The following is a 22,088-nucleotide window of genomic DNA, read 5'->3' as shown; positions in this document are numbered from 1 at the left end:
CATCCAGGGACACCAGAGAGTTTTTATGAGCAAGAAATTACTCTTATAAGAAGCCATGAGACACTTTTTACCACAGCCAAGGCAGAGTATTTAATCAAGAACCTGAAAAACAAACAACAAAACCTGGCAAACACGTGCCAAACACAACAGCTGCCTGGCACTCAATGCTTTGGAGATAAACATGAAACCTTGTAGGACACTTTAAAGAGACTGGGTTTTATGAAGTGTTTAACACCCAGATTCAAAGAGAACTTAAAAAGTAGGCAATACTTACATCTATCAAAGAGGCCTCACACACTGAGCACCCAAAAATCAACAGTGTACTTTAAATGCATGCTGCTGTACTGCTGATTTGAATTGCTTAATTAGCTTCATGCCCAAGTGCTTCACACTTAAGTGCTTCACTTAGTCCTAGTGACTCCTCACATCCTCTGCTCTGGACAATGAAGCTGCTGCTATTTTAACAGCAGCTGTGAGATTATGGGTCTCTCAATACACCCAGCTTCAGAAAACCAGAGGGAAAAAAAAATAATCCCATCAGTTTCTGGCAGCCTGAAGGTTGGAAGTTTTCCCTCTCTCTCGTGTGCTGCCTTCCCCAGCTGTGTGGCCCAGCCAGCACAGAGTGCCACAGGAACAAGGACCTGCCTGAAGACTCTTCTGTGCGTCACCTCTTCGACTTCTCCTGGGAACTGCAGAGGCCCTCAGGCCAAAACAGGACAATGTTTCATCCTTATTGCCTTTCTCAAGCAGGGTCATAGGGTTTTCAGTATCTTGGTTTTCATCCTTTCCTCCATGGCATAGCAAGGGGGTTTCCAGCACTCACACAACTCACCCAGGCCTCCCTTGTTACTAAATGACCAGGACAGCTCAGTAGGAGTTTTGTTTCCTCATGAAACAAGAAGCTGTAGCAGTAGGCTGTCACAATGGTCTTGATGTCAAAACAGAAACAGACAAAGAAGCAGAAATCAAATCCCCTAGTCTGTGAGCACACATCCTTCCTGCACCAAAAGGAGAGGGAAAGCATCGTACTGGCAGGAGTGCCTGCAGGGAGAAGAGGGCTGCAGGGCCAGACATCTCCAGACTCAGGGAGATGGGTGCACCAACAAGGGCATGAGGTCCTGTGTGAGCTCCTGCTGCCCCAATACTCCACCTCCAGCAGCATCCAAGAGCACAGCCAGGGAAAAGGGAGTCTAGCGCAAATCTGCAGTGATACATCCCCAAAATACTCTTCCAGCAATTTGCAGCCAGGAGCTTCCTACACTACAGGTGGTGTTTTCAGTCTGGCCTTTCAAAAACAGGCTTTATGCCACTTCTTTTCCTAGCAGTTTAAAAGCAAGTTCATTTCAACACTAAGTTTTTCAAAGGATAAAAAAAAAATTAACGCACACAAAAAGCTGTTGTGTAACTTGAGGCTATTTTGGGTTGTGCTGGATTTGCCACACTGTCTCTGGTCCACACATGTTTCTTCCACTTGCACGTGGAGGACACACTCAGCATATTTTAATCAGCAAATACTGATAGAACGTGAACATTTTATCAGACAACACATTTCATGCAACACATTTCAAGCAAGAGAAGTGCTAGAAGCTTAGCAACAAAGGCATTCAATGTCAAAAAGGTCTAGAAGACTTTTGCAGCTCTGAGTCAGAAAAGCACCAGAGCATCCTTTGGGATGCTGGTCTAAGAGCACAGTGTTCTATGACTGTATAGCAGACAGTCTGGCTTGTGCAAAAAGGATTTTGGTGGAGCTGAATCTTGGTGGTTCACCATGAAAAAACAGCCCCCAGCCCTACACTGAGCCTAACTCCCTCAGCTGCACTTTATACCATGTAACACCTTGACTGCTGCAATTACATATCCAGAAATGAAACCACATTGACATGTCAGGCAGCTTGAATCTTCACCTTTCTAACCCTGGGCTGTTTTGTTTATACCTAGGCTTTGACTGGAGTTGTGAAATAGGTGGCCCAGCCTTGCGATGTACTAGTAGGTATGTACCCTGTTTTGCCCTGGGTAGGAGAGGCATTTGGATTCCAGCACTGCTAATCCTGCCCTGTCTTACAAAGACAACTGGGGAGGAGGGGACAGACATCTCAAGTGAGAAACCTGCAGACTGCAAACAGCTTGGAAAGAGGGAGCAAGAACAAGGCAAACCCTTGGGAGACACACAGCTTTGTGACTCAATGAAACAGCCCCTTGCCATCTCTCCTATTTGCCACACGTGCTAGACATGGGAAAAGCTCCTGCGAACTGCCAAAGGCAAGGTAGCGTGCAAGGACTGCAGCATGGGCAGGCACAACCCCCCCCGGCAGGTTACAGACCCCATCCCCAGGCTGGGATCTCCCTAGCGTGGAGGAAAAGGATTCCATGATAGCAGCTGCCTGCAGTTTCTAAGGGTTCTTATCCTTCCTGGGAATGTCCTGGCCTTTTCCATCACCCCCCACTCCCATGCACTAAGCAAGGTCACAGCACGCACCAGACCTTCCAGCCAGATCCCAGGTTCATAGCCTATACCAGCCACAGCCAACCTGCAAGGCATCTTCTTTCCCATCACATCTTGGAGTGACATTTCTAGTTAGAAACACCTTAAACCATCTATCACAGCACTATCAAGGCTCTGTCTCTCTGTCCAGCTCACGCTGGCTATTGTCACGAGCAGAGCTTACCAGATATCATTCATCCAAGCCCCTCATGATGGTTGGATGTGACGAGTGACCCTGACTCCACATGCTGCCTAGCTCTTGTCTGTCACAAGGAGTTAAAAATGCTTCAGGTCAAGACACAAAGGCTCCTCACTACCTGAGTGGTATTACGCTCCTGCTCCAGGTCACTGTAGTGATGTTCCCATCAGTGCATATGTTTTAGGAGAAGAGGGTGTCTTACTCTTGGCAAAACTCTCAAGCTCCTTTATTCTGAACCAGGCACTGCACATCATCCACCTCATGTGTGGGTCAGCCGGGAGCCCAGAAATCAAACTGGCAGAGGTCTGGGTGAAGACCTCAGCTGCTCGTGGAAGCTGCTGCATCCCACTTACCCAAACACCTGCTCGAAGCCTGCCGCAGCACGGAGAGGCAGACGCACACATTTGTCCCATGAGGAATTCTTTACCTCTCACGGTGCAGGACATCTACTGACAGGCACGTCATGTTCTAATGGCTGAAACATCACAGCAGTGATTGCTCTCACAGAACACCAAATATGTCGCAATGCTGGTCTGATCTCTTCCACAGGCCAGTCTCTCCGTGGTGGTACAAGGCATGGCAGCTTGGCATCCTTTCATCTTCCCCGTACAACCTACTGAGCTCCCACTTCATAGGTGGTGGCAAAGAGCTAGCTGTGCTCCTGTCTGCTGCAGTACCCCAGGGCCTGCCGTGGTGTCTGCTGCAGGGATCAGACCCACCGCTTGGTAGAAGCGAGGAGCAACGAGGACATCATTACCTCCCACTGTCTGAGCAGAGCACAGAAGAGAGACACTATTTGAAGAGACCAAAAATCACAAACAGCTGCAAGCCGATGAGTCACACAGACGTATGGTAGCTGCTACTTTAAAACACTCCAGAACAAAAATACGAGGTACATGAAAAAAAATAGATCCTCAACCTGTGTCAGTCCACAATCTCCACTGAAGTTGCTGAGCCACTGATCTGCAGCAGTCAAGACTGACATGGTACGTTATGGGAAGTTGTTAAACCAAGTAATCATGGCAGAGCTTTGCATTTTCAGTGAGGCACCACCCCATCACTGCTGGTGGGAAGAGTCAGGGTTATATCCCAAGCAGGCTATTTTCTACCTACTGTCACTGAGGACTGGAGACAGTGACCTTCACTGGCTGTCTCTGGAGAAAGGTCTTGAGGGAGACACAAGTGTTCCCCCAATTGCAAGAGAAACATCTTTAAACATTCAGGGTCCAGCCCCTCTCAGTGGCTCAGCTAGCATCTTTCACTCACATTTAATTCACATGAACCAACCCCCACTTGCAAGCTAAATAGACAATTTTATTCCTTCAGCATTTATTTGCAGGTCAGCTACTGGAGAACATTGCAAGTACTCCCTGTCAATTCAGACTCACCACCTCTCTAAAACTATTTTCAGGCTACAAAAGGACAAGAGGGATGCTAAGTTTGGGGTCTACAGAAGTTGACTTGCCATCTGTTCAAGCTAGAAAGACCATAACAGTATCCAATAGGATGCTGAGGGCAAGCGTCCTCCCAGCAGCTGTTTGAGCGCAGTGATCAGTGCCATTGGTTCCTCTCAAGTATTTTGCCTACAAATTCTGGATCTGCTAACCTTGGCTTAGATTTGGGACTATTTTTAGAAACTTGAATAAAGAGCAGTCATCCAGTGGAACGCTTTTCACCTCCCATTATAGACATTACATCCTTAGCCCAAATGTAATCACTGGCTGAGCCATTCAAGGTCAACTCATATTTCAGTCATCACATCACCCCATTCTACCTTTGCCCTGATATCTCACCAGACTTGTCCCAAGGGCTGGTGTCTTTTAAGTTGAACACAAAAGGTCTGCACCTCCTACTCACCCGTCTTTGGAGAGGTGATGCCGGAAGAAGTCATTGGCTGCCAGTTTGATAGCCTTTTCTGGTGTCACTAGAGTCAGGTTCACTGCAGCCCCTGGGCAAGGAAAAGAGGAAAAGGCCATTGGAGAATGAGAATAAAGGAACCGTTAACTGGGTCTTTCAGGAACGTGTTGTAACTCCTGCTCAAAACCAAGGACTGACAAAGAATAGCTCCCAAGGCACCAAAGGGGTTTAGAAACATGGAACACCACTGGAAATTAATAGGATTTCTGCCTCCCAACACATTGGGCTTTGAATACATCCCCTGATGTGTTTCTACTCCATTTCCAACAGGTTTTTGCAATTTCTTTAGCTTCACTACTACCTCCCACCATGCATACATGCATCCTCTTCTCTCATCCAAGGATGCATTCCTATGAATCCAGAAGGATGCAGATCAGACCTTCAAGAAAGGAGTACAAGTTGGATTAATAGCCAATCCCAACCCCTTCGCAAATATTCTGTGATGCTAAGAAGCAAAAGCCCCCTGCCCCTCGTTCTTGTTAGCATCCCTGCCCCACCACGACCAAAAGCAGAGCAGCTTGCTTACCGGCAGCCCAGAAAAGGCAGAGCCACTGAAGGACCTGGAGGCTGGCTGAAGCCAACTGGCTCATCCACACACAAGTCAGCCAGCCCTAGACCAACCCCTGGAGTTCAGTGGCTTCCCTTGTATATCACCACTGGGTGTCACCCTCAGAACAGCCACCGTTGAAGTGGCTTTTTGTCCCCCACAAGCCGCAGGGTGCAGAGCACCACCGTGGCAAGGCTTGCTGGGAGACCTGGGGTGTAAACAAGCCTTGGCTCCCCCACCACCCGCTGGGGTGCCCCTTTGTCAGGAGCAACAAACAGCAAATCCCCGCATTGTGCCTGCCACAATGAACGGGCTGGGGGCCATGGACACCGGCTTTAGTGCAGCACAGTGGCTGCGAGGCAGCTTTCAAGCTGCCCTGGGGGAAATGGGATGAGGGGAGGGCCAGTCCCTTCTGAGCATACTGGATTTTGCAGCATTAGATTAATGCTGCAGAATATTCTCCTCCCTTTAAATCTTATGGCTCAAAAAGTCCTCCAGTGGATGACTGAAAGCTCCCCCTGCCTGCCCTGAAGCATACTGAGCTCCAAGTCCTCCAGAGGAGCTTGCTAATGGCCTATGAACACCTTTGCAAGGACAAACACAAATACTAGGGTATAGCTTTTGCATTTACACTTGCTGTAGAGATTTAAACAACTTGTCCCAAAGCTCCATTTTCAGAAGAGAAGCAGAGAAGCCTGCACACCCACTAGGCTCCAAACCTGGCGGGGTTTTCACGAGGTTTGAACACAAGTTGACAGGAGCTATCAGAGCTCAAAACACCTAAAGAAAGGCAACTCAATCCTCTGTTCCTCAGGATGGACTCCCCTCCCTCCAAAAATTATTAAAGAACTCCCTAAATTAGACATGGAAAAACCGAGATTTAGGGGGACTTTCCTCAGATTACAAAGCAAAATCACAACTGGGACTTCTGGGACCAATACAACTGAGACCAGAACATGGGAATCCTTGGCTCCACATCCTCTGCTCAGAGGACACATCTCCATGACATGGAAAATGGCATCAGGAAAACAGACAGCCTTTGCTGGGCATGGCTGGGCAGCCCAACACATCTTCCCCCACTTCAGACTGCTGTGTTCAGATTCTGAAGAAAACACAGAGTAATGCTGCCCCACAGCAAGCTAAGCCAATGCATTCGTTCCACACTGGCTGTGACATCCAACAAATGCCATCATCTCCTGCAGGAGCCAGATAGCAGAGCAGCCCTCCCACACTCCTGGGTTTTTGTGAAGATTTAAGTGTACCAGTGACCGTGCTACTTCAGTTTGATGTGCTCCCTACAAACCATGTCCCCCTGCCTTGACTCTTGCGTGTGACGAGAAGCCACACAGAGATGATCTTCATGCTCTACCTCCACTTTTTAATGCCAGTCATATCAGGATTTACAATGCAAATCCACACAGCCTGATTTTTAAGTGGAAGTGGTTACCCATGAAGCATTTCCTTGAATGCCAAGTTGAGGACAACTTCAACGCTGCTCCTAATGGCTACAGAGTAAAATGCCTGTACATTACTGACACGCAGCATAAATAACCACTTCCTTGGAAAAACAAAGAGAGAAAGAAAAAAGAATAAACCCACTAGTGCAAAGGGTTCACTGAAAGAAAGAAAACAAACTCCAAACCATCAAACAAGAAAGATAAGGAAGAAGTATGCTTCCACATGCTGACTTCCTCCAGGAACCGAGAGGCTTTCACAGCAATTTCTCCTTCAATTGCAAATAAAGTAGAGGGTAAAAACACACAATAGAGATGAACCTGGGTTTTTTCCTCCATCTTTGATATTTTCAGTAAAGCTGCTTAGCAGAGAAGGGATAATCCCTGTCCTCAATAATCCATAGCAGTTTCAATTCACTGGAGGAGGAGAAACTAGATACTTCAGCTGCTGGCTGGACTTTCTACCTTTTCACAAAATCTCATAGCTCTTCAATTCCAGCTATGCCAATGACTCTATGTCCCTAATTAAAGCTAACCTTGGCCTATAGGCAACACTGCATGTACCAGAAGCAATGGCAGACAAACAGAATGCAAAAATTGCAATCATTAAAAAATACAAAATATTTTGAAAAGAAGTACAGAAGCACTACAAAGAACAAAATCAAGTAGAGGCAAAACCAGCTGTTTGCCAACTGAACTTGTAAGCATCCTCTTCTCACTGAGCCTTTATATACCACCAGCAACCTACATAACGGGAGGATTGAGTCATCCCCAGTGCGACACTGGTGCATGTGGGAGGTATTATTAGCAGAGGCCAGGGAAGGCTGCCACACTACTCTAGCTGAACTGCAGCTTCCCTCCAAACATCATCAACAGCAAAGGGCACTTCCCCAGCCTGATCCAGGCCTTTGGCTCCCGCCAGCTAGGCTAAATGGATTGAGATTGCCTTATACATCACACAATTCACTGTGGGCTACTCATACGGAGCAAGGACTGTCTGCCCACAGGCACCCCTTAAAGCATCCTACGAGCTCAAGCACTGAGGAGCTCTGATTTACACGTGAAGACAAATCACACAGGGGGGATGGCTGCGCCCAGGCAGACCCTTTCTGCCCTCCGACAGAGGCCGAGTGCCCTGCAAGGGACTCCTCCATGGGGCACAGCAGCTGCCACTTTAGCACATTAACATATAATTCTCCCAACTTCAGCTTAAAGGCTGAAAATAAGAGCTTGTGAGTCATACAGCAACTTCTGCTGGAGAACTGGGACAGATGGAGGGAGCAGGAACCAATCCCACCATCTGATTTCCATCTTCCCCTGTCTGCAAGGCTGAGTCGTCTCTTTACCTTCTTCCCAGAAAAGTACTCACATTCTTCACAAATCTTGGATGCATTTTACCTGCCCATCCTCTCCCCAGGAGGGAGGGAAGGGCTGCTAATGTCAGCTCACAGAACTGTGGCACAGAGACCAGGACTGCTGTACTTGGAGGACTCACCTTTGCATCCTGGCCATGCTCAAATATCTATGAGTTTCTGGAAGGAGCTGGAGCTATTCACAAGAGCCCTCTCCAAACTCACCTCCCCATTTAATAGTCAGAGGCGACAGGTAAATTCAAGCCATAATCAGCTCCCTGAATAGATGGGGTACAGAGTTAGTGGGACATGGACCAAGCTGACCAGACTCATTAGGGCTGGGAAAAGCAAGAGCTATGCAAAACCCTCTGCACCCTTTGAGATTTCTGCTTGAGAGTGAAAAGTGGCCTGGAGATGCACATCCCCTCCACCACCCTACACCTTAGAGGACTGAACTGTCTCTCTCAAAAGCCCTGATGTGTCCTACAGTCTCCCCTGTAAGTTTCTAGAACACCTTCTTCCTTCTGCTCCCCAGCAAGCAGGCTGTAAATATGCAGTGGCAGGCTAAGTTAATGCAGGCTCTGTTCCTGGCTAGGAACACAGAAGCAGCCAGCTTCTGGGAAAAATCAGGGGGGAACGCGTCACTGCTAGCACTGAAGATGGAGCTTGCCAGGGTCCCTCGGGGTTATTTGTCTTGTTGCCTGCTCCCAGGAAAGCCGGCGCAAAACAGCCAATCCATCCCCAGCATCAGCCCCACTCCCCCGAAACGCCCACCAGTAAGTTGGGCAAGAGCCACTGCCTCAGCAGGCAGTGCCTGCTCCCAGGCCGGCTGGCCGCAGCGCCTGCCTTTCCTCAGGAGCTAGGGAAGAAGTGGCAAGAGACCCTACTGCTGCCAACAGCAAGGTGCCAGCATCTCCAGACTCCCACTCGGGAAAAAAAAAAAAAAAAAAACCACCAAGGACTCACTTAATCAGAGCAGTACTTTAATCAGGCTTTATCAGTGAATGAGCGCCACAAAGAATGCTATCTGAACGCCTCAGAGATAAAAACTGCCTATTCAGGCAGTTGAATACCAGTATATAATATGAACCAGAGTTCAGTGTTGGCTAAGCCAGCTGGACTGTGCTGAAAGCAAAGAAGGTATTCCACATTTTCCTCTGCTATGAGTAAAGTCAGAATTTGGCCTGCTGTTCCTCTCTCCTCAAAACCTTTAAAATCTTTCAAGGATTTTGTGTTTAAATTAGAAAAGGTATAAGGTTAACTGAGGAACTCACTGCTGCAACAGATAGCCTAAGCCAAGGAGCCAGGAGATTTCTAGCAGCTTAGCGCAGAATGACCAAACAGCTGAAGCTCTACCATGAGCCAAACTCTGATTTTCTTACCACCCCAAGGGAGTTTTTTCTGGTGGCAGGTTATTTTTTCAATTTATTTCTTTTTTTAATTGCAGCTTGTCTTAATACTTGAACAAAGCACTCAGGCATGCTTGAGACACAGCTGGAGATGAGCTACCAACTAGATGGGACAGCAAGCCTAACCACGTTAGGGGTTGGCTTTGACATAAATTCAATCATCAGCCACAAAGTAAGACGCTTCAAGAGAGTTGATACTACCCCCCTGACAAATCTTAGCATGCCCAAGCTAGGAAACACACTGTCCTGAAACAGCAGCTTCACTGAAACTGCTAGTAAAGATGGAACGTCAGTAAATGGTAAGGTTTAACACCAAAAGAGCCACGAGGTGGACTCAAGCCCTCAATGGTAGAGAGCTGAGCAGACACCTGGTGTGGAGGAGTTTATTTTCAGAAACAGCTGCATCTTTCAACATCTTAGGATATTGCTAGGTTATTGCTTTATAAGCCAGAGAATATGGCCTTTTCCTCCCACTTACACACCAGTGCTTCCAACGCAAAAGCTGCGCCGTGCCTGAGTCAGCTTTGCTTACCTCTGTACATGCCAAAGTAGCCTTCCGACCGAATTGTTTTAATGAGGCAGTCAGACCTGCAAACAAAACGGAGAGAGATAAACCACGGCAGCTCAAAGGTGGGCGAGAGCAGAGAAAAACAAAACAAATCTCTTGGAGTGGTTTGCATTTACAATCTGTCAGCAAAACCCTGAGAAGGGAACCGCGTCAGCCGCTGAATGTGCCATTGTTCAGGCCTGAGTCCAATTTCAGCCCCTAATTCACAGGGGCTTTGAAACCCCCGGCTCACCCCGCACGCGCTGTCTGCTTTCTAGAAACACAAAGGGGAAAAGTGTCACCACGAGGGCTGTTTACCCAGGGTCCCCTGTGGCAAACATGCATGAGATGCTCTAACAAGCCGATCCCCATGCACATCCTTTTAAATCCAGCTCTGGAAGGGAAATAAGGGGGGGGGGGCGCAAAACCCCCAATGCTGACTTGCTTGACTTACTCCATGAAATTTGACACAAGCCACACAAACACTAGATGACCCGAACGCTCAGTCAACTGTGACCTCTCACGCAGATTAAAGCACTTATTTTTAACACAATGGGCCCTACAGCAGGCAGCGAGCGCTCAGGGCTCTCACCCTGGGGAGAGCGTGACAGGGTGCCGCAGAGGTCCGCTCCACAGGGAAAACTGTCACCTTCTTTGTTTTAATTACCTTTACTGCAAATGGGAAAACTGTGCAGAGCGCTGTAACAGCTCAAAGGCACAGTCACACACCTAACAAACCCAGAGGTGCGGTTCAGGAAGGCACCGCAGCTCCCCTGGCAGAGTTTCCCTCTCTGGACCACGGCTGCATGAAGCCCAGGCGCTGGCTGAAGGTTGCTCTGGGGTCTTTGGGAAGGGATAGATACTTGCTGTGGCCAGAGGGGAAGGGAGAGGTGCACATGCACGTATGTATACATAATTAAGGAACAAAAAGCTCTTTTAAGTAGTAATAAGGGAAGCGTAGCTGATGAAAACAAGAAGAGATTTCTAAGAGATTTGGAAACACAAGGAGTAAACGTCATCTCCGCTCTGTAGTAATGTTGAGGTGGGAGAGAAGGGAATAGAGAGTTCCCTTGAGGGCGTTATGGCCCTACTCAGATCAAGGCTGTTCTAGGGTACCCCGCATTAATTGTGAAGAGCCCATCCTGCATCACTGCCAGTTGCAGCAATGAGTTCCCCCCGCCCCCTGCTGGGACTCCCCACATCCTTTGGGACCTCATCTTTCACACACACCACCCCAGCTCCTGCACCCATCTCGCTCTTGGGATCACAGAATCACAGAATCTTGGAAAAGACCCTCAGGATCATCGAGTCCAACCATCAGCCCGACTCTGCAAAGTTCTCCCCTACACCACATCCCCCAACATCTCATCCAAACGACCCTTAAACACATCCAGGGATGGGGACTCCACCCCCTCCCTGGGCAGCCTATTCCACTCTCTGACCACTCTTTCTGTCAAAAATTTTTTCCTCATGTCCAGTCTGAACCTCCCCTGTTGCAGTTTAAAGCCGTTCCCTCTTGTTCTGTCACTAATCACCTGTGAGAAGAGACCAGCACCAACCTCTCTACAACGTCCTTTCAGGGAGCTGTAGAGAGTGATGAGGTCTCCCCTCACCTTCTCCTCCTCACACTGAACAGTCCCAGCTCCTTCAATCTCTCCTCACAGGATTCCTTCTCCAGGCCCTTCACCAGCTTCCTTGTCCTCCCCTACACTCGCTCCAGCACCTCGATATCAGCTCCCCCAACACATCTACAAGCCCCAGAAATCCCAGGCCACTTTTCTCCTATTCCACCACAAGAAGATCTTCCACCACAACACTGAAGGCAAGGCATTTTCCTCAAGCCAGTGCTGCTGCTTTGAACAACGTGGTGGAGAGGAGAACGGGAAGAGCTGCTCCCACCATGCTCACGCAGCCCCGCTGCCCCACCGTAAGGCTTGCACATCACTCCCAGCCCCTTGAGCTGCAGCAGAGCGAGATGGAGCCAAAACCATGCCCAGCTCCTTTCTCTCCCTGGAAAAAGGGAGCCAACAGCCAACTAACATTATATATAACATACTTGGGGCAGCGCAGCTCAAAAGCCTGGCTCTCTCCAGCCCTCAGGGCTGCTCCAAACCGTCTTCGGCTCTTTCAAGGGAAAAGCTCCCCCGATGCCAGATGTCTCTCGAGCTGAGCAGAAGCAAGGCATGCTGTCCAAGACAGCCAAACTTTTAAATGAACTTGCTGCCTTCTTGGGTATTCAGCAGACACCTTTGAGATCTGGTATCGATGGGCATATAGTATTTCCTGAAAAATAAGCCCCTGTAACTGGGGAGCTCAGACAAGCCATTGCAAATCCCTAGCTAACGTAAGGGTGTCTCTGAAGACATGCTCCATGCATGGTAACAGCATCCTCCTAGTGCCTTTCCCTTGTTCCTAGGTAGGACACAGGACGGCCTGATGTTATCTACAGGATGTGTCATCCCCATTACTTCCTTGTCCTTGCTGGCCCCTCGGCCCCCAAAAGACCCTTTCACTTATCCCCAGCAGCCCAAGCTCACTTTCCCTACAGCTGCTACCAATGCCCAAGGAACACCTCCAGCATTACTCATTCTCATCCAGGCTTTGTCACAGACTCTTAGGAGGAGCCAGCTCAAATATACAGCATAAATCCTGTGCATTCCTTAACAGTGCCTCATCCCACAACTCCTGGCTACAGAGATCTGCACTCAACTGCCGGAGGTTAAAAGCCTCTCTCCTACTGAGCCCCCCTCCAGAGATGAGGTGTCCTGTCATGCACTCCCAAGGAGAGCCTACAAATCCTCCACCCTGCCTAAACTCCTGTCGCTGTCACAGTCAGGGGGAGAAGGGATCCTCAGGGAGGAGAAGCAATCCACAGCGGCAGCAGGACACAACAAAAAGGAGAGGCAAGGCAACACGGGAGGCCGCATCCTGCCTGCACGCCTGGGCACACAAACGCGGGGAGCAGAGAGAGCTGTAACTGTCAAGGGAAGAGCCAGTCTGCTGTGGCATGCCAGAGCCCACAGCTTAAGCTCACACATAGTTACATGTCATCAGATAGAGCAAGGAGGCCCGGAAACTAAAGCCATCAACGTGCAGAGCATTTCCTTCCTACTCCCCTTCTGCCTCACATTCTCTGGGCAGGAAAGAAGAAGAAAAGGCCTGACTCTGGTTCCTAGGATAAAGCATCTTGTGCTGAGTGTGGTACACATTCCCACAGCAGATAGCCCTAAGCATCCCACACAAATCCCAGGTGGATTCATGCCTTCTTTTCCTACAGCCTGCAGCACTTAATTTTTTTGGACATAGGACTGCTGTGGTAACTACAGCATGGTCAACCTGTGATGCCTCAAATACAGTGCTCTAGGCTGGGAATGGGTGACTGCTACCTCTTTAGGCACAGCAAAGGAAGGACCTCCGATATGAGAGTCATGGAAACAGAAGAGAGGGAGAAATTCGCTCATGCACCTGACTGCGGCCCAGTGAAGAACCAAACAGGGCTCCTTGTGTTTTGGTCCTGAGCCCTGACAGCAGCGAGGGACCCAAACCGATGTGCCCCCTGCAGAGATCTCGCCTGCCGGGCTCAGCAGCCTGAACAGCTGCTTTATCTGCTCCAGCACAGCTTGGTTCAAGACTGTCCCCTGGCTTTCCTGGGCACAGCCCAGCTCCTAGAAATGCTGAACTCACCTGAAAGAGGTAACAAAGTGGGAGGACTCCCTGCCAGAAGCCCCGGGGGGTGCTGCCCGTGCGGACGGTACTCACATGCTGGTGTACATCCGCTGGCCATTCTGCTGGTTCTGCAGGCGAGTTTTTGCCAGGTCAATGGGAAATACACAGGTGACCCCGATGAGCCCAGCTATCCCTCCATTGATCAGCTTGGCAGGTAAACTGTAAGGGGATGAGATGCAGAGAAACTGATGTCTTAGCACTGGGATAACATCAGGGGAGGGAAAGAGGAAAAAATGGAGCTCTTTTGCATGACCAGAGTTAACACATCACTGCATGACAAGACTGTCCCCCCCAGCATGAAGGGAGGTCTGCCTCATGGCAAAGCTCGGCCCTTGCTGGACATAGAAAGGAGGAGGAGAAAGCAGCATGTAGCATCAGGATGAACCACTGATGAGCGAAATGGGGCCAAACAGCTAAGCCACACGTCGCTAGGAGCAAGGGAAAACCCTGTCCCCCAGGACCCAAGGGTTTCCGTTCTCCCTAGAGGAGAAAAGACAGAGTGCTGGACCGTCTACCACGTGGAGAGGCTTCAGTTAGGGCCTGATGGCATCTGAGCCAGCAGGTTTACTGGCAAATGCTTCTCAGCACCGCAATCAGATACGCATCTAATGAGAGGTTCATGACACGTCAGCTCCTACCGTCATGTGGGAATGAGCCCAGCAGAAGCGCCCAGCTGGCAGCCGAGGAGCAGACGGCTGCAGCTCCAGGAAACTGTTTCCAGACCCACTGCCTGGGGCGAGGGGAACACACACACACACACCCCAACAGGCCGGTGAAACCACCGGACTGGCAGCCTGCACAGCCGCAGATGCAGAGACGTGAGCTCATACCTCTCGGGGAAATCAAAACCTGGCTGGCTGCATGCGCTTCCAAGACGCGGGGTTTTTTCTGCTCGCCTGTTGTGTTCCCACAGGGAATTCTTGCAAGTGGTGCTGAGTGAAAGCCAGATCAGCTAAACATGGGTTCCCAGCAAATTCAATTATAAAAAAATGTCCAGCACTTATATGCTCGATAAACCACTACACACAGAGACAAAGGAAGGCTGTTTGAGTTGGCTCCCTCCAATAAAGTGCAGCATATGGCTCCCTGAACACAGGATGTGTCGGACATTAAACCAATGGCTGAGAGCAGTCCCAGATTGCACTGGCTGGGCCGGCGAGCTGAGCCCTCCCACGGGGGCAATGGGCACGCTGCCTTTCAGGACAGGGACGTGGCACTCTGGATGGGGGCACAGGCAGCATTTCCCACTGGAAGCAGCGGTGGCGAGGCTGGCCATGGCACGGTGGGGTGAAGCTCTGCAAACACGTTCCCCCCGCAGCGGCATTGTGGAGCACTCTGCATCGAGGGGCAGTTGCAGAGAGGATTGATAAGCAGCCAGGCTGAAATAGCTGCCTCTCAGCTCCAAGCTGGAAGGAAAGGCAGGATATGGATACTCAGGGTTTCAGCTTGAGGTCTCCCTGGAGAAAGCAGACAAAAGAGGGGTGGAAAACAACAAAGGTCTGCCCACAAATGCTAAGCATGACCTTGGCACTCCAGGAAACTCCTTTCAGCCTCCACCTCTCCTGCAGCCAGAGCTCCTTCCTCTGCAACACACACACTGGCTGGCACAGCTGGAAGAAGAGGTGCCAAGGACAGGCAGAAAGACCTGAGCTCAGTCCATATCCCCAAACAAGACAGTGCTGACCAAGATTAAATCAAGCACAGCACATTAGGAAGGCAGGCTAAAATCAGTCCATGAGCTCAGCGCAGGGCCAGACTTCAAGATCTCACCAGCTCAAGACTCTCTTGCCTCGGGGATCTTTGCACCACAGTCTGAGAAGGGAACTGATTTGCCTGCAAACTCCTACGCTCAACTTGTTCTCAGGACATGGGAAAACTTCAAAGAGTAAGCGTCACATCATTGGTGCTCTCCTTATTTAACCCACAGTCACACTGAAAGAGGAAGTTAGAGACCAGATAAGAGTGTTCAGATGGAAGCACCACTGGGAAGGAAGATGTTTCAAGACAGGATCACATCAGCCTCCCCAAATTCAGCTCCAAAGTCACTGCTGCCAAGTCACGGACTGCAAGGCACAACCAGCGCCCCTTTCCAGCCTCAGCACTGTCATCACTTCTCTAAGTGTCCCTGAAACGCCCAGGGCAGGCAGACACTTGCCTCTCAACTGTTCCAACAGTGAAATCATCACAGGGTTTATATCAGGTGGGGTGAGACACAGACACGTGGAAAACATCTTGCCTGCTGGCACTGTAAGCGCAAAAGATTCCCCAATTTCAGCACAGACCCCAGCAATAAAGGGGAATTGTTTGACATGCCTGGACAAGCCAAAAATTTGGGCAACATGGGCTGCAGAGAGCCCCTCACTCTCTTTGTGGGTGAGAAACCCTTGCTCAACACCCCCATCACGCCTGAATCCAACCATTCAGGTTGCCCCGTGTGCACCGTGGAGGGAGACTAGTGCAGATGGACTGTGCAGCAGTATCTGGTGAGATGTTGAGATCAAGTTCCACGTGCAGTGCCGCAGGGACACAATGCCCTCGAGCTCCCCTTGCTGCAAACCTCTGCTGTGGATTTTAGTCTTTTGGTATCAATCTTGCTTGGCTGAGGGATGACAGATGCACGCTGCAAGGGAAAAGGGGTTCAGTAGATCCTCCAAGTTTAAACAGATCTCCCTGGCTTGGCTGCCTGTGACCGCTGCAGACTTGTGGTCACATAGATGGGAGAGATGAGCTAAGTGGGAGAGGTGAGGGATTCAGGGCACAGAGAAGAACCTGAGACAGAGGGCACTGCACCCGAATCAACAGCTTTTTCTCTCGCAAGACTAAGCCAACCCACTTTTCACCTCGGTGCTCTCCGCTCTCTCGTGGGATGGGAATCCCCAGTGCCTGGTCTCTCTGTCCTATTTAGCTTCTGCAGGGCTACTGCCTCTCACTACCTAAGTGCACAGGGCTTAGTGAAACAGGGACAACACAGGCTAGCATACAAATAAAGCCATTTGCTCAGGTTAACATGAGAAGGGATAGAAAGGCATCCCAGTTCTCCTAGTGCTTCTCTTCAGACCTTTTAACTAGTCCCTGCAGCCAGCAAGCTCCTGTTCACAATGCCAAGAGCACATCAGAGGGGCTAGGGGAGATCTCGAAGGGCACGTCTTGCCTTCTTTCAAAATACCAAGCTTCAAATGGCCACAGACATCTGGTCCTTTTGCTCTGCCGAGGTTATCAGGGACATACACCCGTCAGGCTCCACGGAGGTGAATCTCAGCGTGCATGGGTGTAAGAGAAGAGTGCCAAGTGCTCTCCAAATTGGGTAACTGATGACGGGCAAATCTAGGCACATAAACACTCCACAATGCCGTCTCGTTATCAGCACAGCTCAGGGCTGTTTTCATTAGCAGAGGGCAGGCACGCAGGAAGATATCCTAATCATGGCAAACGCTAAGAAGGGGCAGCCCTCTTGCTGTAGCATTCAGGCATTGCCAAGTCCTGGCCTCCTGTCACCAGGTTTCATTCACCCGCTGACCCCTCCTGTCCTGAGCTGGTAACCTGGAAAAGTAGATGTTAGAAGAGGATCAAGACCCCACAGGAATCCCACAGCATTGTAGGAGTCGTTTATCTGGGGCAGCTTCACAAGCAGCAGAAAGTTAAACCCACGTGCAGTACTGTGCAGATCTATCCAACAAAGCTCTTAGGAAGCTCAGGGTACAACTGTATCTTTCCAGAAAACGCATCCAGATTTATTTTCAGGGAGGACTCAAATCCAGCCTTTGCATATGCTAGGACCAACGCTCTTAAGTTCCTGCTGTGCACTTAAATGTCATTAATTATTGTTGGTACTTCATGTTCCTGCAATCACTCAAGCATTGACTGGCTTTAGAAGAAGAGCACAAGACTGCATCTGTGTGGACTTTCTAATGACAAGCACTGCATCCTCGGCTGGTCAAGGAGGTGCCTTTGCTGTCAGCAAGCTGAAGTCAGCAGGTCAAGCTGACCTTTGAAAGAGGAAGAAACCAAGTCATGCAGGGTAAAAAGCAGAGGGCAGAAAGAAAAAGGCAGCGAGAAAAAAGAACTGAACAAAGCAGAAATGTGACAACATGGCAAAGACAGAAAACAAAAGAATGTTGTTAAAAAGTAGGTAAGAAAGGAGCAGATAAGGAATCAGAACTGTTTAAGGCCAAAAAGAGATGATCAGGTGATTTCCTCCAACCTCTGTATCACAAAACAGATTAAGGTTTAAAATCTTTAACAGAAAAATCTAAAGCACAACCAACAACTCAAAAATTTTTTAGAAAAGTTACCTGATCTGTTTATCAGCCATTTAATTCAAACTTGATCTTGTTAAGAAATGAATCTGTTCCTTCAAATCCTTCCTTGATTTCTTTTTCAGTCACGTCTTTTTCACTTCAGTTTCTTCCTGGGAAAGGAGAGAAAGACACCAAGGAGACAAAGTTGAGATACTTACATTCTTCCTGAAGCTCAGGTCCTACTGGGCAGGCTGCAGGGTGAGGCCAGCTGAGGAACAAGTGACTTAAGGAAGCTCCTGGTCTCCTCAGAGGAGACCGAGCTCCAGAGGGAGCCGTATAAATGTGTGTGTATATAAATACATAAGCACATATGGAGGGAAGAGCTGCCAGAGCTGTCAGGCTCCAGCAGCACGTGAGGAAGGGCAGTAGCCAGGCAGTGCATGAGCTCTGCGCAGCAGCCAGGACAGCAGTACCCATCACAGCTCCCTCCAATTCCAGGGAGCATTTCACACAGCACCATGTGGACCTCCGGCCCGCTGCAGGTCCACCCAGCCACCCCAAGACAATCACGTGCCATCGTGAGACCCATTCAGCACTCCCCTCCAACACATACGTGCTGTTCTAAAGGACAGTCTTCAAAAACCTGCTCCTCCAGCGGTTACGTTCCTTCCTCTATTTCCCAGTCCAAACAGACAGCCTGTGCTCAGTCTTATGCCAACACTGTCTTAAGTGGTATCTCTCCCTCCCCACGCCATTGATGCGACTTTGCCCTTTGGACCACTCCTTTCAGCTCAGCACAGCACTGAAGCTCCAAGTCTGCAGGAAACCATTCTCTCCAAGACTCCTAATTGTTACTGTTGAACGAGAGCTGGTAGAAGTGCCACACAAAGAAATCTGGATGCTGGAGAAAATTCCAGAAGCGGCCACAACCTTCAGCTTTCTGGAGGTGTCCTTGTCTCCTCCTCACCTCCAACCTGGGAATCAGGTGCCCCGTGCTTTCATCAGGCATCTCAGCAGCATTTGGCCACTCTCCTCTCTCTCCCCTTCCAGCTGCCACCTGGGTGGTGAGCCAGAAGCAGAGATATCTTTGCCCTTTGCCTCTGGAATGAAATTTGCCCTTTATTGCAGATTTCCTAAGCCACGCAGAATCTCACATCCAACAAGGTGGCTTTCAGGCTGACGCTTCTGCTCTGGAGATACAACCCGAGGGCCAGAGGCATTCCTGAGAATAAAAGGTCCCTGAAAGTGTAAAGAGCTGGTGATGGTGCAAACAGGCACTGGAGAGGGGTAAGGTTACACATAGTTCAGCACTGACCAGCTCCTCTCCCGGTTACAGCAAGTGCCGAGGACAGGGCAGCATGAAAGAATTTGCAGTTCCACGCTTGGGCAACACAAGACTAAAGCTGCTTTTTCTGGAGTCCCAAATTCAGCCAAAGCCATGAGAGACCAGCACATGGAAAGGGGCTCCTCTCCAAAACAATGCACACGAACCTCACTCAGTACACTGTTACACCTTCCACCCCTTCCATGACCCCTCTTCAGACAGTTTACATGATCTCGACTAATCCGTGGAAGCAGACCTTAAAAATCTCCAGATCAGCTAAGTCTGCACTTTCTGAGTGAAAATCGCTTACACTTTTTGCTGCATGTACTTCCATATGCATGTCCACATGAGTAATTTGGTTCAGGTTAATCTAATTCTCTATCATTTTAACCAGAATAAGACCAAAATATAAAAACATAGGGAGACCAGTTGCTGAAAGCCTGTAACCCTGGCATAAACAAGCCCTGAATCATTGAAACTCACTTAACACCTATACCCTCAACAGGATATTTGTGTTTATTGAAGCAGCAGCTCTGACAAAATACATTCACCGCGTGGTCCTGACACCCTGCTCCAAGCTCTGGCAAACTCCTGCCTCGTTGCCCCTGCTGCACCCTTCCCTGCGGAGGGGCACCCCGGAGGCCAGGCACCCCTCGTAAAGGGCAAGACAGGGGCTGACAGCGAGGCTCACGTTCACCACTGACAGGTAGCCAAAAGAGATGGACACACACATGTATCACAGGGCTGTTTCTTACCTGCTGACACAAGTAGGGTGATGGGTGTGGGAGACGCTACCGCACCGAGAGGAACCTGGGACAGCTGGGTTTAGCTCTCTCCTCCCTTTTTCCCTTCTGACTTTTGGCTTCAGCTCTCCACCTGCCCAGTAACTGCAGAGCCCGACCCAGCTGGAAAACTGCTGCTGCTTCCCACCAGGGAACAGATGCTCCTGCTGCAGCTGCACAGCAGGAAAGGGTAAAAATAATCTTCCTGGGTTTAAAACCGGGCAAAGTTACAGGTTTCCTTGGTACTGGCTGTACGGCCAGCAAATGCCAGGACTAGTATCATCTCCCCTAACAAAAGCTATCCAACTCGCGGACGAGCGAGGGGAAGCGAACGATGTGATGATTTTACAGCATACACCAGCACTTGATAACTGTTTATACAGCACCTGGCACAGCAGAGGCCTGAATGTCCATGGCTAGGGGATTTTAATGCATTAAAGGATTTTAATGCACTGAAGTGGAAAGCTTATTTGAGCTTTGTTTGTTTAAACAGAGCTCCAGCAAACGACCATTTGCAAAACAAACCCAAAGTCACTGCAAACTCTATCTGAGCACTTTGGTGTCATCTACAGAACTCCCCGAGTCCCTTAAAAGATGGTGAATGATGAAGCCTCCGGCGCCCTGGCCAGGGAGCTCCCGGGGAGAGCTGGACCACAGTCCCTCCCAGGCCAGGAAAACAGCCGCTGCAGTCTGAGGGGAGGAAAAACACAGGCTGGGAGGAGAATGCAGGTAATTTTCAGGATATTTAAAAAACAAATCCAAAACAACATTACACATTTAACCTAGAAAGTAAAGACATTAAGTAAAGACCTAAGTAAAGACATTAAGTAAAGACCTAAGTATATCTCCCCAGGAACACGGTGCCCTCGGGAGCCAAAAAAGGCAAACAAAAGCAGGCAAGCAAAGCTTTTGCAGCCAAGCAGGGGGGTAGCTCCAGGGCTTCTTACGGGAGCAGGGTCAGGGAGCAGTGCCTGCATCTTCCCAGGAAGCCTCCCGTCAGCACCTGCATTGGGGCAGCAGACAAGCCAGCAGCACCAAAAGGGTACTGATGCCTCAGGGAAGTCTTTGTACAGCTAAACTTCACAACCAGGCAGTCAACGGCGCTGCTGGAACTGGGAACCTGCATGGCACGAGCCACAGAGGAGCTGGGAAGAAACTGGTAGTGGGTGGGCAGAGGAAAGGAGAGCTGCCAGAGACCCACCTCCAAGCCGAAGAGGCTGAGCAGCCCTCACGGAAGGGGGTCCTAAATCAAACATCCCATAATTAAGAGAGCGAGAGCTGCACGGGTGATGAATTATGTGGCGTTAATTCCTTCCTAGAGTGCTGTTAACACAGCTAGGCATGGATTAATGCCCCATTACTCGCACACCAGGACGTCTCTTCTACATTTATTAAAGTGATCAAGCAAATTAGTGTCAGAGCGACACGCACACCGCAGCACAGGGAATTGCCTCCGTGCTAGGCAGAGAAGCAGTGCAAACAGCCCAGAGCTCACACTGCCACACGTAGATAGACCAGGAGCCTCCTCAGCGCAGCCTCTCCCCTGCTCCCAAAATCCATCTTCAAAGAGCGACAGAGCAGCCAGACTGGGGGTACCACAACACAATCCTAGCCAGCTTTGGATGTATCTGGTCCCCACAGGCTCAGCCACTGGCAAAATGGTGCTATTCTGCTCCCCTGCCTTGCCACACACCACCCACACTAGCCAGATGGTGAGGTTTCCTCCAGGATGGCACACCACAGACCTGCTGCACTCCAGATCAGCCTAGGGCACGGGGCTGGACTCTTAACCTTCGGTTCTTGCCTTATCACCTGAAGAAAAAGTGCTTACTAGAGAATCACGGCCAGCCTGGGGCATGGAGGGGAGCACAGTCTCATCACATGCCACATCTGCTGCCAGCAAGCTTGGATGGAGATACAGGGATCCAACAACTCCACAAGCCAAGAATCATCATGGGAGAAGGGGCAGGTTAAGGTTACCCACAGCTCTGACCACACTCATCGCATTTATTGCCACCACACTGCCCTACGGCTGGGGGTTGACACCTCTACCCCCAGATGCCATTGCTCTGCCCTCAGTCTGACCCTGGGGGTCCCCACAGCTCAGCACC

General features: G+C 49.8%; 1 protein-coding gene across 3 annotated transcripts in view; it reads right to left on the bottom strand.

Moving 5' to 3' along the window:
* The window catches only part of SLC25A22 (solute carrier family 25 member 22), a 53,026-nt gene that overhangs the window by 12,298 nt on the left and 18,640 nt on the right, over positions 1–22,088 (bottom strand). For all 3 annotated transcript variants that reach the window (XM_074842701.1, XM_074842703.1, XM_074842702.1), the window contains exons 2-5: positions 17,926–18,041; positions 13,667–13,792; positions 9,893–9,948; positions 4,539–4,629 (exon numbers count right to left, since the gene is read on the bottom strand). In XM_074842701.1, coding sequence (XP_074698802.1) covers positions 4,539–4,629; positions 9,893–9,948; positions 13,667–13,792; positions 17,926–17,945 — 293 coding nt within the window. In that variant the 5' untranslated portion in view covers positions 17,946–18,041. The remainder of the gene's footprint in view (positions 1–4,538; positions 4,630–9,892; positions 9,949–13,666; positions 13,793–17,925; positions 18,042–22,088) is intronic.

Source organism: Strix aluco, chromosome 16, assembly GCF_031877795.1.
Source record: "Strix aluco isolate bStrAlu1 chromosome 16, bStrAlu1.hap1, whole genome shotgun sequence".
Taxonomy (NCBI): Eukaryota; Metazoa; Chordata; class Aves; order Strigiformes; family Strigidae; genus Strix; species Strix aluco.
This window is presented reverse-complemented; position numbering and strand designations above follow the sequence as displayed.